Below are 19,137 nucleotides of genomic sequence, written 5' to 3'. Positions count from 1 at the left end.
AGACAGAACCATTTAAGAACGTAACTGTCTACCTGGACGTATAACCAATCCACTTTAAGTAAGAGTACATAATGTCTCTGTACTTCCAATGACATGAAAATGCATTAAACCTACCCATTACTCATTGGAACTTGGTGATCTTCAAGGTCTCCTCCAGCCTAACCTATTTCATGATTCTGTGATTGTCATAATTTCGTAAGTATTTTCAATTTAAGTGTGGAAAATAGAAATATCATTATCAGATCTGAGTATCAAAATGATTGAAGGGCTGGATCACCTCTCCTACAAGAGGAGCCTGAGAAAGTTAAGGCTGTTTAGTCTGGAGAAGAAGAGGTAAGGGAGCATCTTATCACTGTCTATAGACCCCTGAAGGGAGGCTGCAAAGAAGATGGAGACAGGCTCTTCAATGGTGCCCAGTGCTGGGACAAGAGGCAATAGGGAAAAGCTGAAACACGGGAAGTTCTATCTAAACATCAGAAAGCACTTCTGTGCTGTGCAGGTGCTGGAACACTGGCACAGCTTGCCCATAGATGTTGTGGAATCTCCTTATTCAAAAGCTGCATGGATGTGGATTGGGGCAATCAGCTCCGGGCGGCCCTGCTTGAGCAGGGCTTGGATCAGAGGGACGCAGAAGTCTCTTCTAACTCTAACTGTTCTGTGATTCTGGTTTAGAGCCCTGTTTTAAAGCTCTTAGGTTTTAGAAGGTTTTGATACCAGTAATACGAAGCATTCTTAGTTCTAAGCAGCTACAGATCAGCAGCGATGTCGCTATTTCTATGGAAGTGAATTTAATACTCACTCAGCATGCATCAGTAACAAATATTTCAAATTATAACAAGTCATGACACAAAGCAGGGTTCTATCACTTCAAGCTTTTAAATAATTTCCAAGATGGTTCCAGGCCAAACCACTGTTCTCCACACCAATACTATCTGTTCCTTTATTTTTTTGTTAGCAGCAAAGAACAAGTGTGAAATTGGCTAGGAGTTGTGTATCACCGCTGTGTTAAGTTTATGCTAAAAGGTCTTTTAGGCTAGATGTCACCCATATCCACAGTTTGTTTGAATTACTTCACCAAGGTTGACCCCTGCTCTAGCTGTCACACGTGAAAACTAAACTGAGAATAATTGTCACTTCTATTCCAAAGGCTTTTGGCAGTGCAGGTATTTTGGGTAGGGAATGCAATTTTGGATACTAAGCCAGCCCTGTCAACAAGAGTTCATAGGTTAGATCTATTGGCAGATATAACTAACCACTACTCCTCAATATTTGTAGACTGACAAAGGGAAACACAATGGAGGTATTTAAGATGCTTAAAGAAATGCCATAAAATATCTAAAGTGACACAATTAGAGAAATATTTAGGCATAGAAAGTTTCCAGAAAACTCAGATTGCTATCTAACTCCTGATCTACAGACTGACAAAGATCAGGCACTGAAGACTGCTAAAGAAAGGACAGACGAGAGTAATTAACAATGACACAAGAATAGCAGTTGGTCTAAGACAAGCTGCTGGCTCCACTCACATTCCATACCTTAGAATTCCTCTCCTTCTTCCGCCTTCTGCCACATGCTGTACCACATTTTGATTAAAAGCACTAACAAACCACACATTTCATAATTCTGTAAAGCATCTAGCTATTTAAGCTATACTTTCTTTGCATTTTTAATCAGGATTTTGTTAGATGAGGTGCTGAGAACATCTTAAAAACCTGCTGCAGAACTAACGAAGGCTAGTACAGAAACATCAAACAGTCCACTCTAGGCTGATATCCAGAGAAAGTGCATGTGTAACGGAGGACGTTGGTCTTTTGGCACTACTGAATTCATTACTACAGTAGTCTCAGGCATTAAAATTCAAAACAACTTATGCTTTTAGAAGGAGCTGCTCAGTTTCCATCTTCCAGAACAAAAAGGAGGACAGCCTGGGGGTTTGAATTTACTCACTGCACATTGCTCCCTCGTCCTCTCCTTCAGTGCAGTCTCTGATGAAGTCACACGCCTGGCCCAGCCTGATTGATGTGCCATTCCAGCAGCTGAAGGAACCTTCCAGAGCCATTTTTGAGACAGAAGCAGCTCCTAGAGAAAAAGAAAATAAAATCCACTTCAGGTTACTGAATTGCCTTCCTCCCATCCAACACAGCCACGGATAACAATGAAAGGGAGAAAGATGCTATAAACATCCCTCCGTCCAATAGTTACCTGATACAGTAGTTATTTTATTTTGTTTTACCAGATCTTCCCAAACACCAAATAGTCTACCTAATGCAGAACTGAGATTCCCAGGCATGTCTGTCATTTTCACTTGGAAGGCAGCTTTGAACCTTGAAAAGAGGGTTGAAATCCTACAATCTGCTCTTGTGGTACTTATCAAGAATAACATGGTATGCATGATAGATTTTTAATTGTGTGCGAATTGCTGCTAGAATGATGGTCCTGAAGACTGACGTGCTCTCTCTCTAGTTCAGGAATAACATGTCTACATTGCCTGGAAAGAACACAAACTTTCATCACACTCTCCTGTTAACACGTATTACCTATGACTTGGATGCATCATATCCTCATATCCTTTCTGAAAGAAAGAAACCAGTTTGACCTCTCTTGTTAGTTTTCTTTCTCTTCTAGATCTCCTTCTGCTTCTGTACTCCACTCCCCATGAATCAGAGAGTCCTGCTGCTGTCTACATCTATTAAGATACAAAGATCACCAATTCATTTTCCCTGTGCCAAGCAGCAAAAGGCAGCTAGCAACATGAAATGGAGCCAACACTTGTGACATGCAGTCACTGAAAACTACTATTAGAAGTCCGTACCGTCCACTCAGAAATGATCTGGAGAACTCGTCTCTTGGCACAGTCCTCTGGAGGCACTTGATTTCCCTGTCAGTTGAGTAGTTGGAGACCATTCAATGTGATGAGTGTAGTAAGACTTCTCTCAATCTGAATCCTTTTACTGGGACTAAGATACACGGGACAAGGATTGGTTAGACTCCTTCATTTTTAATGGTCATGTATGGAAAGTAGGATTTAGCTCAGAAACAGCCTTCAGTCACTACATATGGAGGAGGCCAAGCTTGCTAAGTACAAGAGTCCATTCCACAAAAATCCAGGTGTAGACCCAATGCACTGAAACCTTCCTGACTGTCTGCACAGACAAGTCTATGAGGATAAAGAGGCCTGTACTGTGAATACTCCAGTGCAAAAACTCCTGTCGTGTCTCATATTAAATGGGTAAGTACTAAAGATTAAACCAAAGCCTCTGGGCAGAGTGAGCCATTGTTTGCCTAACTCATCCATGCTTGCTAAACAGAGCAGCTACATCATGTTCTCTGGTACTACAGGGAGCTGGGAATCATTGGTGATTCAATTAGCTGTGCACTTGATACTTTTATTTATATTGCCTGCCAAAATTAAAATTAATGAAGCATGTAGGAAAACAACCACTACTTCTCTTCAAGCTTATTTTATGGTGGAAATCAATTCAGGAATTGGGTGAATACACGTCAAACCTTTTTAATAGAGGACCCAGGCTCCTGAAAAGGGTGATCTGCGTTACTGTCAGCTCAATTTTTTTTGACTGCCTTAGAGTCATTCTGGCTTGCTGCGTTCAAGCTGCACACTGCCCTCGTATTTCAGTCAGGGTCAAGGCATGACTACACAGGAGAGCTTTGCAGAAAAAAAATAGACCAACACAACTCAGCTGGCTGCTGACAGTTTCTGTGGGTCCCTTTATAAGGCTTTATGGCAAGGAGAAGATACCCTCCTTGCCCTTGCAATGCTCTTTGCAGAAATGCACTCTTTGAGACGCTGTCAAGAGACCTTCCTATGTTAGAAGCAAAGCTCTTTGCTTGCCTCAAACCAGTCTCAGTGTGCAACTAGATGCTCACAAAGCTATAAGAAGTGGCTCCGGTACCTTAGTAAATGATCCTTTCTCCCTGGGGTATGCACCAAACCCAGGGAACACCATGTTGCCTCACATACCAGCCAATGAAAACTTAAGCAGAGAACTTCCATTAAGTTAGAAATATCAATACATTATTAAAAACACTGAAGTCCTAGTTAAATTCACAAGTATTTTTGTTTCTTTGAAATACCCCATGTATGCTTATGAAGAAACTCCCGCATTTATTACCAGTTGTCGTATCCCATCTGGTTTATCTGCAATCTCTTCAGCATTATTATTATTATTTTAGCCCAGAAACTGTTGCATTTCAAGGTCACAAGCAGACATCCAGAGTGGAGGCTGTTGTAGGCAATGGAGTTGTTCTGTTCACTCAATTCATTACAACTTTGTAACGGCACTCATTTTTCCAAGCACGAGTGCATTAACACTAATTTTAATGGAACCAAGGCATTCAAGAGCACCTACTATCTTCCCAGATGTCTTTGTTGTAGCCAAAAAAAATCACAAATCTCTTGAAGTCAACTGACTGCAGTATTAAAAGCCATCAGTTACAACTAGACATTAAGCAATTCCAGGAGCTTGTTCTCCAAAACAAAACAGCAGATTTGCATGCTTATTCATCTCTGCAGAGATGGCACTTGAATTGGCTAGAATTTGCATCAGATGCACATATACATGCTCCTGGTATAGCTTAGAGATCACAAATAGCAAAGCTGCAGCTGAAGGAGTGGCTGGGCTCTGTGGCGGTGCACGATGTTTTCCTGTCTCCCATTTCCTTTCTCCATTTGCTTACAATGCACACAAAAGCAAAATGAACTGAAGATTAACTCATAAGACAAACAGCTAATCAAAAAAAAGCCCAAATACAAGTGACCCTTTTACTAAGCCACTTTATAGAGATGTCTGTGTCTAAGTTCAAGGAAACTTAATTTTCAATTAAAATATTTTGTAACAGACATTTGATCTGATTTTTCATTTCCCAGCCCCTAGCTTTTCAGGCCTGTGGAGCCAGAAGGACCTTCATCACTAAATCAGGAGGTCTCAACTCATATACAGAAGATGTTCAAGGAGAGGAAAATGAATTGTATCAAACGAGTATCAAAGGAAAATTTGTGGGAGACATCCTTTATATTTACAGCAATGTTTATGTATGTAGTCAGGGGCATCCATAAATTACAGCAGTCATTAAGCTGTACCATGGCTGGCTTAGAGCCTTACAAATCATTATTTAAGCAGCAACATTAAATAAATGGTATTTCAGGCTCTAAATCGAAAGGAGAAACAAACAACTCCTTGAGGACCTCACGTGCCCTGCTTCTGACCACAGTCCAGAACTGGAAACGTTCCAATCCAGTACCAGACCTGGGAAAGAAATGATAAGTCTGGGCTCTTGACTTACTTTTAGTTTCTGTGCAGCATGATCAGCATGAAAGGCAAAAATGACATGGCTTAGTCTAACGCAGGATAAATAACTCAGATTGTGAGGCCAAGGGGGGACGTAATTTACTCTGCAGCAGATGTTGCTCTGGATCGGGCTGCCTCTTCTCTCCTCCATTCCTCCTTGATCAGCAGAGAAATCAAAATGTGTTGGCAAGTTCTGGCAAATCGGTCCCTGAGGAACGTGGCTAAACGTGACATTTGCTCGTGATGGTTGCTCAACAGATCACTGCAAAATAGGAACCTTCAACTGACTGCCACCACACGTAAAAGTGGGAGAGAAAACTGAAATTCTTACAGTTGTTCACAAAGATCTCCCTTATCTTGCAAACTGGCTGCACTACTAATTAGCATGCGGGATCAATCAAGCTGAATATACTTATACCTTCAAGTGTTACATGGAACCTCTCAGGCCGTAATTTTCAATGCTACTAAAAGCTTCTGGGACCAACACAGTCAGGTAAAGCACTCCCACTCAGTGCACAGAGAAACAAGGCAGACTAGTGGGACATTTCCTTGCTTGTGGTGAAACAACTGTCACTTGTGCCTTGTAAAACAGAAGAACAGACCTTGCAACAATTTGGGATGAACCTGCACCCTTGTGCGGTTTCCATCAACAAAAGGGGCTCACTTGGCTAACTTGAAAGGAACCCAGCCAGACACAGCTGAGCTCTGGTTCTGGTAGTTCTCAGGGCAAGACCCTGTATATGTATAAGGTGAAAAATTCCATTTCTAAATGCAAATAAGTAGTAAGAAATACCCACATATGGAACTCTGCTTATCTCACCACACATGCTACCCTTCAAAAAATAGAACTTTCCTGTGAAATAAATGGCTTTAAACAGGAAGAAGGTAGATCTAGACTAGATATTAGGAAGAAATCCTTTACTGTGAGGGTGGTGAGACACTGCAACAGGTTGCCCAGAGAGGCTGTGAATGCCCCCACCCTGGAGGCATTCAATGCCAGGCTGGACGGGGCTGTGAGCAACCTGGTCTAGAGGGAGGTGTCCCTGCCTGTAGCAGGGGATGGAACTACATCACCTTAAAGGTCCCTTCCCATCCAAACTATTCTATGATTCTATGATAATTATCTCTCTTTAAAAATAGTTCCACGTGCTAGTGCTGTAGTTCCATGTTCCTCCTTCTAGCTATGAAATGCAACTGAAAACCATGGATTGTAGAACATTATTGTTATTGCTTACTTGAGAGAAGTGCTCACCGTTAACTTTGAAATTTCATTTGCTACTCCTTTGGTTGGAGTTTCAGGCCCTGATATCAGAGATATTTGAAAAAAAGAATACTTGGGGACTTGACGGTTGCAGGGAACAAAGAAAAAGTGTTGCTTAGCTACAATAAAAGGATAGTGAGAATTTGGAGGGGGGGGTTGATCATTGATTTTGCTATGAATTGTCCATTCCTCATGGGCACATCATTTTCTCATTGCTCATCTCCAAGCCATCAGCCTTATAAGTAGGGCAGACATCCTGTCCTGGTGCTGAGGATAGCCTTATTACAGGACAAAGTAAATTCCTCACTGATACTGAGACTATAATACCCCTAATTCCACTACTCGAGGAGTTGGTAGATGTAAAATAAAGGTGGTAAGAAAGAGAAAGAAGGGCTCATGTTTAAGGAAACTGAAGCCATCCTTGGTAAATGGCCTTTGAAATCCAACATGATATATGGCAGACACATAAATTGCAATTCCTAGAGTCAGCTAGACTGCCCTCATGTTCCAGGTACCCAACCCCAGGACACCTGTATTCAGACCTGCAGAAAATACAAGCAGTCACAGATGCAAATGAGACCAGAGAGATACATGCTTAGAAGATACAACATCCTAAAAAAACGCTTCAACAAAAGATTGGATTCCAGATTTCTCAAGCCAAGCAGCCAAAATTAGTCAACACTTCATAATTTCTAACTTTAATCTTCACTACAGCATCATTACTGTTGCTGCTGTTGTCTAAGGATGCAACTGAAGCCACATTTATATGGAGAGGTGATTTCTTTTTATTACATTGCCTGTTACAGGCAAAAAGAACAGCCAATGTTCATATGCCTGAAAGCTTGCCCATCTTTCCAGTTGCGTAAATTGACTTTAATCTTTGCATTTCACTTCCTATCTTTAAAATGGGACAAACTCATTACAGGAGCTCTGTGAGGTTCATTAACACTTGCAAAGAACTAAGATGTTACGGTAGCAGGACCTTGAGAAAACCTGAAAGGAAATTATTTACTGTCTTTGGGGTGCAATTTGAGTAATTTACAGAACAAAATGAACAGGGCCATACACATGATGAAGACAGGCCAAAAAAATACTGAATAGCTCCCACTGAGTGAGCACCACCCATCCTGCATGCTGCAGGGGCACAGCTCCCACGGAGAGCTACACTAAGGTTTGCCTGTCAGAGCCATGTAGAAAACAGAATTTTCATTGCACACGAAATCTAACATTTCAGAATGTACTCTGCCCTAAAATAAAAATGCCAAACTTTCTCAGGGAACAAAAACTTCGCAATAGTTCTGGGTTGGAAATACTGACTCTGGAGATTGCAATATGTTCCTAAATGTCATAAAACCAAGAAATCTGAAAACACTCAAATTCAGACAAAGATAATGCCTTTTGTCAGGAAACTTAAGTGCAAAGCTACTCATGTCAATAATTCAACCAGCTCAGCTCTAACACACTCCACACTGCTGTTAAAGTGGGATTGTTATGTTTAGTACTCAGTGCTTAAATTGCCTGCTCCTTTCCCTTGCCTAATGTCAATATGATTGCTTACACCAAAGAGAGCTTAAAAGCACACCCTAAGAGCAGGCACTTACTCAGCGCCACATTCCAGTAGGATGCTGGCTCATACATGTCCTCTGCATTCTCTTGGAAATGCTTTTGATCAGGTAAAGTTACTTTTCTTAACTTCTAACTGCATGAATTTCCCACATTACTGATTATGTGATGTAGCCTTCCTAAGGCTACAGCAACAACCAGCTTCTTTAGAACTAATACGGAATGCCAAGTTAGCTGTATTTCACACTTCCTTGTTTTTTTTAATTAGGGAACTTGACTGAGGGTCCGATATTTATCTCCATTGCTCCCGAGACAGCAAATAATTACTGAGTATAAAAAACAACATCATAATATTTTTTCCTATTAATCTTGCACAAAACATAGCTGTTGTTTTGTTGGGGTTCACAGTAATGTAAATATTTCTTCCTCTGATTTGCTTTCCAACGAACAACTTCAACAGCACATCAAAACACTAAAAAGAAGTAAAGAGAAGCAGCACAGGATTTCATAAAGAAAGCATCATTTTCCAGCATGCAACATATTCAGGAGTACCTACAAAGTTGAAAGTGGCCAAAAAAGATAGAAAATTAATCCTTGTTTGCAAATACCTGTGAAACACTGTGTACACAAAGTCACTGGATATTTTTATAAATATAACTCACGCAGCAGATCTTTAAAGTTTTCTTCCTTTAATATCAATGTCCAGACTTCCAACAATGTAATGGGATAATTTGTTTTGAAATCCCAAATATCATTTCTTTTGTTTGTGTTGTCAGTGCTTCACTATCAGACCATATTTGCTTTTTGATTCCCTTTTTTTCCATAAGCTTCCATTGTATCTTCGTGAGATTGAAAAAAAGCCAACAATCCAGCTTTCATCCCTCTCCTAAAAACAGCGATTACTCTAACGGTGAGCAAGTGGTAAACAAACAAACAACAAAAAAACACCAATAAAAGCAACAAGAAAACTCAAAAAAGAAAAAAAAACCACTAAAATATTTCCTGTGATTTTCTGTGAATTTTATAAAATACAAACCTTGGAGATGGAAAATAACAAAGTACAACTTCTCCCATTAGCTCTGCCATTCCCATCAGACCTGTCTGGATCTGAATGGGCTCAGACACCAGCTCCTATCAGCCAAGAGTTCCTTCCCTGTGGGAAATGCTGCTGCACTGATGGCTAGCTCAGTGGAAGATCAATGCTGCTCACCACAGGTGATGGACTCTGACAGAATCATGAGGTGGTTAAGATCTCAAAGTTTATTTGTAGACAGTAGCAGCAGATTTAACACTGCTCTACTCTCAACATCAGGCACAGAACTGCTTTGAGATAAAATGAGCTACTGAAATAGGACACAAGAATAGTGCACACCTTTTGGGGTTTTGAGCTAATTAGGTAGTAAACATGTGTAAAGTTTCACATTTTTCTTCCCAGAAGTCTAGGTTCAAATTCACTTGAATTATTAAGGATTATCTTTGCCCGTTGAGATCCCCAGTTCCAGGCACAACCCAATCGTAGATTTGTTTTCCAAAGCACTACATCGAGTAAAACATTAGTAAAATTTTAAAGATGATGAAACTAAGGCATGCAGTAACCAGTTTCAAATAATGAAATGAGGCTGGGAAGTGCAAAAACCAGACTGATTCCCACTCCAGCCTCTAGCTGTTGCACTGAAATTTCCCAAATCCAAGAAAAAGCAAAAGAAACAAGAGAGTGAAGAATACTGCTTGGATCATCAAGAACTGAACTCTGCAACAGTCACATCTCAGCAATCTCTAAGGCACTGCTAAAGAGGTAAACAGGTACAACCGTCTTCCTTGTCGTGAAAAACACATAGAAGTATGATGACACTTGCTGTGTTCAAACATCACTTTAGATTTAAAAAGAAATATTTTTCATTTCTAAAATGTAATTTTACTTCTATAACTGTTGGAAGTACCACCTCTCCTCTTGCTGTCAGCAGTATTAAATTAAGGTTTATAGCTTTACTGCAGACCAGTTGCTGGGGGAGACGAGTGGAATATTGCAAATCTACACAATCACAAACATGCTTATGTGTTTTCTTTCAGCAGGGTGCACTGATGCACACCAATATCACAGCCAAATGCTCTTCTGTGCAAAGCGGGGGCTCCATAATAGGAAATCAATAATTACTACAGGTAGAAGCAGAAGCTTGCCAGGAAAGAAAGTTTTATGTCACGCCACTCTTCAGTGTGCCAACCCCTCTGACTCTGCAATTGTACAAGTGCAGCAAATTGTTGTCAAGGAGATAATTTCCACTTTGTTCAAAATCAGACAAGCAATAGCTCAAAAACTCAAAGTATAAGGAAAATGTAATTGCACACAACCACTTGCTGTGAGGGAGAGCATTAACGTTGTCCACTCATTACAGATTTCCCAAGAGGGGGACCTAATGTGAATAGGGCAATCCAGCTTTCAGTTCTATGCAAGTAAGAGGACATCAGTGCAGTGTTATCCTACCTCAACATGTCCTTGAACATCAGTATGTTGGTGGATGTTATGACTCATTGGTGACTTTTCCAGTTGAACGCACTGAAGACTGCCTACAGTTCAGTGCTTTGAAACCAGTCCAAGGGGATGGAGAAGAAGCAGTTCCTTACTCTTATGTGCTAAGGCTGTGCTTCAAGCCTTGCTAAACTTCAGTGAAATTATCCCAGGAGCAAAGCTGTTGAAGGTCAGTGGCATTGGACATCAAACAGAGCCTGGAGAAGAACTCCTTTCTGGAATCTATGGCTCTGCCAGAGGCTATCTGCTAACCCATAAACATGTGGAAGACTTATGAATAGGGAAAGATTATAGAAAAACAAGAACAAAATGACCCACAGATGTCAGAGAATAATGCAGTGACTGGCTCGATGTAAGCAATACACACTGAAGACATCAGTGAAAAAACACAAGAGATAACATTGCAATTTCAAGACAACCACCTGGGTTTTCAGGCACTCTCCCTACTGCCTTGTGGCATACTGAAATGCACTTTGGTTAATGCTTTCCATGCAAGAGTTGTTTCCGAAACACATACTAAGGTGCAGAGAGAGTGGTAAGAGTTGACCAATACTATTACTCAGAATTACTGTGCCCTAAGGATGAGATGCCTGTAGGTTGCTAGCCAAGGTGAAAAAGATAGGCAAATATTAAGCATTGTAAAAAGAGCTTTTTTTTATTTACTTTTTAATACAGTAACATGAATTTTAATAATATAACTGCTGTGTGCAAAGATCAAGTAGATAGAACATGTCTTCTGGCTCTATGACTCTAGGTTTTCTTTAAGATCTTTGTCCTTCAATAAATAAACTGCAATTAAAGAACTCTCATAGGATTTCACACAACTACTGAGAACTGAGAGCTATTCATACATTTCTCAAACTTTCTTTTGGTCATGAAGTTGACTAAGTGAGACCTAAAAGGTATTTTACACGTGTCTAAACTTAAAAAATAGTTTGGTCTTGAAGTATCAATTTAAAAGACCCAATAGTGGTTAATAGTAATTTTTGTATGCGTTTCATTAAGTGTTACTTCTGAGCAGCGGCTGTCTTCATGAGGTCAATCATCTCAGGGGACACAAATTCTTCCTGTTTTTGCTTTGGTCCACAGTTTGTTCTGAACATCCATCTTCAGCTGCACATAGTCCCCTCTGTGGTGACTTAAATTATACTGAGTGAAAAGGTGTTACACACCCAATACATCTATATATGCATGTGTGTGTGTGTGGCATGTGTATATTTACAAAGAGAACAGTTAAAATACCTGACTTCCAGCCCTCCTGGGGCCCTCCCTTAGTAGGATGTGGAGGCAGTTATAATGAATGTCACCATACAATTATTCACATCACTACAGCACTAGGACATAACTTTTCTCACATAGGGAATCTGCATTCAAAGTTCAGCGAAATAACAACAACAAAGTCAACTGCTCTGGAATCTGCACTTAAGTGAGGAAAAAAAATGCCACGCCCCCATAGCAAGGATTTCTTGGTGAACAGCAACGGGACTCTTATGCAGTAGTAATTACAGTAAAGGCTCTCAACCCTACTTCTACAATGCTCTTCTTTCCATTTGACATGTAATTACCACTGCTTTTTAGTGAGTAATACAATTTTAAACGGTCTGTCTCTGTTATCACAAAGATGATAGAAGAGCCTTACTCTACCTTCTGAAATGGATAAAAATCAATGATCCACTGCCCCACAGGCAGTAACACAGTCAAGAAGGTCAGAGGCCCCTGCATTCATGGCAGCCAGGTCTTTATGGCTAAGATTTTCAGCAGAAGAGTAGGAAAACTAAGCAAGCTAAGAGTTGGCAAAAACAGGTGGCAAATCCAGATTAACAGCCCTCTACATGTGAAGAAGCTTCAGTACCAGCAGTAGCAGCTGACATTTTTCTCCATGCTGCAAGAACTCATTCATCCTACTTCCATCTTAGCGCTTTCTCCACTTTAATCCAATGACAATTCTGCTGGGAAGGTCTATGGACAACTTAGTCTTTGTCAGTTGAAAGGTGTATTACAGCAGTCATTAAGCTTCTTACAGGCAGATCATGACTAAGTTCTCACTTCATCGATGGAACATATCCTCAGAAATAAAAAGCCTAGCATTCTTTTTACAATACTCAAGAAAAGGAAAGAAAGAATCAAATAACCAAGAACTGCACTCAACACAGTCAAAACACAGCAATCCAACATCTTTTTTTTTGGGGGGGGGGGGGGGAGTATTTCAAACTACCACTCTACTTGGGTGTGTAGGAGCCTTGAATTGCTAGCCAACAACCTTCAAAAATACTGCCTATCAGATACAGAATCTGACCATTATTACTCTTAAACTGGCTCTTAGGCTATGACCTTGGGCACGTCTCTTCACTTCCTCAAGCTTCCACTTCATTGCCTGCGCCAGAAAGAAGTACATCTTGTTGGGATTACACGATCTCCTTATTGTTTAGAAGTAGAGCTATGTGAAACAGTGTACTTTTTCTTGCACAGAAGAACATCTCATTTTTAAGAGCTTATCTAAAATGAAAATGACCTTTGAAAAAGGGAAATGTTTTCTAAGCATTAGTTCAAAAGATTTTCCTTGACCTGAAAAAAAAAAAATTGCTTAGTTTCATTTTTAGAAATGCTCAAAATTTGCTTCATTTTGGATATTAAATCTTTCATCTGTGATTTTTAACACATTTTCAACTTTTTTTAAAGGAAGATGTATTAAAATTTATAGCTTTTCTCATCACTTCTAATTTTTCAGTCAAAACACTTAGTAAATTTTACCAGAAATTTGAACAGTTTCTTCTCCTTTTTAACAAACCTAGAATAAAGACAGAGGTGCTGCCTACCCGTTTTGTAACATACGGAGGCTCTCAAGTGGAAGGCTGTACTGAGCGTATCACTGAATGCTATTCACAAGTCCTGAGGATGACAGATCTGCTGGAATCATCACCACATGCTACCACAGCATCTGCCTGAGGAAGCCCTGGGTCATTAGAGCTCGGCCTGTCCCCTGAAATCTAATCATTCAGACACTGCACCCACTGAGACAATTATTATTATTATTTTTATCTATGTTAACTAGGTTAGCACTGACATAACTGAAAACATTCTCTCCATTTGGCAAATATTAAAAATGCAAATACTAGCAAAATACAGGTATTACCAGGAACCTCAAATTTGCACAGTCGTGAAAAATGACCACTGATGTGAAGCTTCACACCACTTCACATGAGCACTGAGGGCATATGATGCTGCTATTGCTTTTTCACTGAGTACCAGTATGTAAAACAGTTAATGCAAAACTCAACATTAAAAATTTCACTGACAATTAAGGTGACAGATTAAAGTGATCTACATGCAATCTGCAAACTAGTCTGGCATTCACTGATTAATGCAGTAAATTGGGTAATAACAAATCTTACATGCAATGATGTAAATCACTAACTTCAACTCAGCAATATATATAGGCGGTGTCAATTTTTGATGCTAAGTCATTAAATTTTCTGTAGGTGAAGCACTGAGTGTCTATTACAGTCTTAAGATGAGATTATCAACAGAGACTTCCAGTTTCAGAGCAGAATGACTTCCAGATTATCAGTGGAGTTGTCTGGTACTAATATAACTACTCAAATTTCCAAACTTCAAGTGAAAATTGCTTTTTATTGTGGTGGAAAAGTGTAATAGAAACCTACCAGCACTGAGTCTGAATCCAAGCTTTTTAGTGGACATGTATTTGAAGGCAGAGGGATGCTTTATAAATGTGACATATTTATCTAAAAAGATGCTCTCAAAGACTCCCATCTCCAAGCTCTGCTTTGATACTTTGTACAATGCAGATCTGCTGCTTGAAGAAATCGCAGGAAGGAATGTCACAGAAGCAGCCTGAAATCCATAACAAATACTTGGCCCAACTACTGGAAGCAAGGCAGAGTCCCTTCTCAGTATTCTACAGATGCTCAGTCAACAGACCCCAACTTCTTCCAAATACATAGTCACAAATTCATGAGGTGAAGATACTTCCCTCTACAGATCTCAAGCAATGCAAGGTTCTGGCTTTAGCAACAGCACTTCAGCTCATCTTTATCAATGCTAATGAGTTAAACTTGACTGTAACAAGAACTTGGAGTTACCTGTACCTGTGGTACAGATAAGTCCCTTTGGTTACAGGCAGACACACACCTCCAGCTGTGCTGGCAGGACAGATTATTGCCTCCATCTATTAAGGACTGCTTTCCTTTCTGCCCCCAAGGGAAGCGCCATGTGCAAATACTCCCTAACTTATTTCAGACAGTGGAGTCCAGAACAACAGCTCTTACCAACTCAATGATGTTATGTTAACCTGTCCAATCTCCACATGGCAGCAGCTCTCTGAGCAGCATTTATGTTTTACACACTTGTTGCTTGCTTAAGGACTAGAAGAGCAAGGCCACAAGACAGTGCTGCCCCAAGGCAGTGGCTCAAGCACCTCAGTGGCTGTGTCACTATTGCAAAGATACCATTCTATTATGCGAAATAGTTCTAATATGTAACATTATTGTTATTATTCCATTCAAGGCAATTTAGGGAGGAGTATTTTTCTTTTCCTTTATTTTTAAAAGAGAGCATACTGAGGAACATCAGACTTCTAACTGTCATTACCTTAAGGGCTTTGAGAAGATTTGTTAGCAAAGCTTGGTCTTCATTCGAGATCCTCAGCTCATATCTGTTTCTACAACTATAAGACTGGCAAAAAACAACACCACCAAACAGCTTAAATTATCCTCACATCCAGAGGAAATTCTGTCTCCACACAAGAAATGCACAAGAGGGGCCTTTCCTTAAATCAAATATGGAGATAAAAAAAGGCATCTATAGGAAATCACAGGAGCTTTCTCAGAGAGTATTTAAAACTATGAAAACATAATGAGCATACAAATAAATGAACACAGGAACTTGCTACAATTTTATATCCAGAAGTTTTTGTTTCAGATTTTCCTAATAAAGTAGGCACATTGATAATACAAATGCAATGGACTATTAATTCCCTGACATGATTCCTAATGGTACATTATGCAAAGATATCCTGTCAGTTGAAATTTAGGCTAGAACTTGGTGATCTCAAAGAAATGGATTTGAAATGACTAATTCCTGAGTGTAACCAGATATTCATGAAGTAGTAAGATGGATTATGGTTCAAGGCAAATGCTTCACATAATACAGATCTTAACCTCGTTTAGAAGTAACATTTAAGCCTTTATTAAGGGGTTGAGTTACCACTTCTGCTTAAGCAGAAGTGACACAGTCATTCACAAGGGTAATAAAAACAAGCAAGATAGTGCAAGAGAGGGAACTGCATCTAGTGGTAAAGGAGTGATTGAAAAAAAATTATGTGGATCTTCTATTACCACTCTGTGGGCAGCAAGCGACCCAGTGTCCAAATGCAACTCAATTTAGGTAGATTTTTCAAACACCCTTCAGTGCGAGGTCTCTCATAAAGGAATGCGGTGAACAAACATCAAAGCTTCTATGTCAATGATTTTATGTGGATACAGAGAAGCAGTATGATCTACAGGACTCCATCAGAAGACTTTTGGTGTGGCACTGGTTCTACCAAGAACCATAGAATCGCTAAGGTTGGAAAAGACCCACAGGATCATCCAGTCCAACCCTTCGCCCTTCACCAACGGTTCCCCGCTAAACCATGTCCCTCAACACAACATCCAAACGCTCGTTGAACACCTCCAGGGTCAGTGACTCCACCACCTCTCTGGGCAGCCCATTCCAGTGCCTGACCACCCTTTCAGAGAAGCAGTATTTCCTAACATCCAGCCTGAACCTTCCCTGGTGCAGCTTGAAGCCATTTACTTACGACAAGCTGCTTCTGTATCTGCATGCTCTTCTGCATGACTGTTCTGCTCAGAAATATACCTGCTCTTCCAGACCCATTCATAAAATATCTATAAACAGTATCACAGTTAAAAGCCCAAGTTTGATTTCTGGCTTTATATTCCTAATCTACACAGGCTTCCCAGGAATCTATGACTGGAAGCATCTTGCCAATGCTTTTATTAGTAATGCCAGTATTACACAGTATTCCTGGATAGCACTGATAGTCCTGCACACAACAGCCATTTAGCTTTTTCAGGTCTATCGTAAGAGACTTTGAATAAACTACTGCAAAATAATTACTATAAAAAGATCTATCTAGCACACTAAGCAGTGAGCTTTGAGGAAAATCCACTTGTTAAAGATTCATTACCTGACACAATTCATTCAAAAGTGAGGAATCGGTGTTCTGTTAGGAGTTCTGTTAGAAATTCCAGGCTACAATTCTTCAAACAAAGCACTGTACCTTTTCTGACACTGATGATGCTATGATGCTAAAGGTAGAATGAATTGCTCTCTGAAGTGCCTCTTTTTCTCCCTGTTGATTATAGACGGACCCGAGAGACTAGCTTTGACATGACACCTAACTTTCAGATAGCTGAAGTCACAAAAGATGAATACCATCTTGTCTAACATAATACAACAAAGCATCTGAATGGCTGAACTAAATCTTGCATAGGGAGATTGAATCCTGTGATGTTATGAATTAGATGGCTGGTTTATCTTCAATCCCTGACCATACAGTTACGGTCTAGACTGAAAGTCACACTGAACTGCTGGGGAATAAGCTTTGCAAATGGGAGTCAAGGAGAGCACTTTTTGGTCTCCACTGAAAATATTTTCTGGCCTTTGTTCAAAGCAGCCAACATAACTAAATTTAGGCCAAAAAACCCTCCAAAGGCTGGGGGGACAAATTCATTGCTTTTTCTATGCATTCTTTATGAACACTTGGTACTGTACAAAACTCACACAAGCACAAGATTCCTGAAACATATAATGAAGCTCTGCCATGACCAGCCTCTCTGCCCGAGTAACTTTCAAAATGAGTGCAATTTTCTAAAGAGGAGTCCCCAGTGGCAGCTCTCAATTATACCACAGTTACAGCTTAAGCAATGCCTAGCATTAACTAAAAACTCAAAGCCGACAGCAAGGCTACGCTTTCCTGTTTCATCAGCCAAGTACTTCTACTTAGACTTGTTACAGATGCTCCAGTAAATTGTTGGTTATTATTACTGCTACTAATGGCCTGATTCTGTTCACTGCTTCACTCTCATTTCTAAGATCAATGGAAGGGCCATTTAAAATAGCTTTCATTTCCACCCACCTGATTCCACCCCAGGTGTTGACTTATCTACTACTCACTCACCGTGTCTCTTGCCAAAGGGCTTTGCTCATCCTTACTCATCTATTGCAACTTGGCTTTCTGTTTGCACTAAGGTATTTACAATCTCAGTGTCACACACTGACTGGAGACACCTGTGAGTACTGGTCTGAGAAGGCGCAGCAGTAGGAATAGAAGGAATAGTAATAAACTCCTCTGTAGCACTGGCAGACCAGTATCACTGTAGGTTTGCAATGTAAGAAGAGTAAACTTGCAAAACTGACTTTCATTTGGTGGCATCCTGCCTGGTCATGACATGATAATTACCCTACTGGTACGGGAAAGGAATGTACTCTTTACTTCTAATGCTGAAAAATAATACGAACTAGAGAATGTTCTGGCTGCTATTATTCTTAAGATACTGCTGATAACTGTAACTGCTAGTAACAGAAGCAGCAAGTAGATGTACATTTATTATAATTTATGGTGAGCTACATGAAGCCACAAACCAGATGACGTCCTACAAATCAACAAATAAGATGAAGACTACATGCTATAATGTACGTTTATGATGGAGTAATAATTGCCCTAACAGTTGCATGATGAGATTAGATAGGCAGGAATGTTTTATGACTGAAGGCAAAAATAAAGGAATAGGCTTGCCCAAATGAGAGAAATTGCTTGATTTCACTTGGGAGCAGAGCAAGTTGGAGATGCTGGTAAGATAAAATTAGAGGAAAACTGAAGACAAACAGTGTAAGTGGGGAGGACCACACTAAAGTGCTCTGAGCAAAGAGCAGATTAAATATGTACTGAAGTAGAACATTTTTATAACACGCCACAGAAACTATTATTTTGGATTTCTCATTTGTCTTGATTAGTTGCAATCTATACTTTCAGAAAATACACTTGGTACAAAATGTACTTTGCAATCTAACTTTTTAAAAATTTAACTTTACAGGTATACATATAACTACAAACACTAAGCATCAGCTCTAGCCTCCTTTACCAGCAGAAACAATGCCAGCTATAATGTAAACCAAACTCTCCCATTGGCTGTGAAGAAACAAGCAATGACAACAAGACTGAAATCCAAAACAGCATTGCTCCTATCAAATCTCTTAGGTTTCTCCTTTTCCTCAGAAGCTATGATAAACACGCAGGCGCAGACCTTCAACCAATGCAATCAAAGCTCCAGCAATGACCAATGAGCAATCTTCTTAACAACTTTCACTAACAGGAGGTCTACCCAATTAACTTCAGAGTTACTCACATCACTTTCTTTACTTCACGAAATAGCTGACATGCAACAAGTACTTCAGCT

General features: G+C 39.9%; 1 protein-coding gene across 1 annotated transcript in view; it reads right to left on the bottom strand.

Annotated features, from left to right (window-relative positions):
- The window catches only part of LOC124416957 (ALK tyrosine kinase receptor-like), a 251,107-nt gene that overhangs the window by 29,425 nt on the left and 202,545 nt on the right, over window positions 1-19,137 (bottom strand). Inside the window, exon 6 of the mRNA XM_046939073.1 lies at window positions 1,948-2,079. Coding sequence (XP_046795029.1) covers window positions 1,948-2,079 — 132 coding nt within the window. The remainder of the gene's footprint in view (window positions 1-1,947; window positions 2,080-19,137) is intronic.

The sequence above is a fragment of the Gallus gallus genome, chromosome 3 (assembly GCF_016699485.2).
Source record: "Gallus gallus isolate bGalGal1 chromosome 3, bGalGal1.mat.broiler.GRCg7b, whole genome shotgun sequence".
NCBI lineage: Eukaryota > Metazoa > Chordata > Aves > Galliformes > Phasianidae > Gallus > Gallus gallus.
The sequence above is the reverse complement of the archived record's forward strand: the minus strand, read 5'-3'. Positions and strand labels throughout refer to the sequence as shown.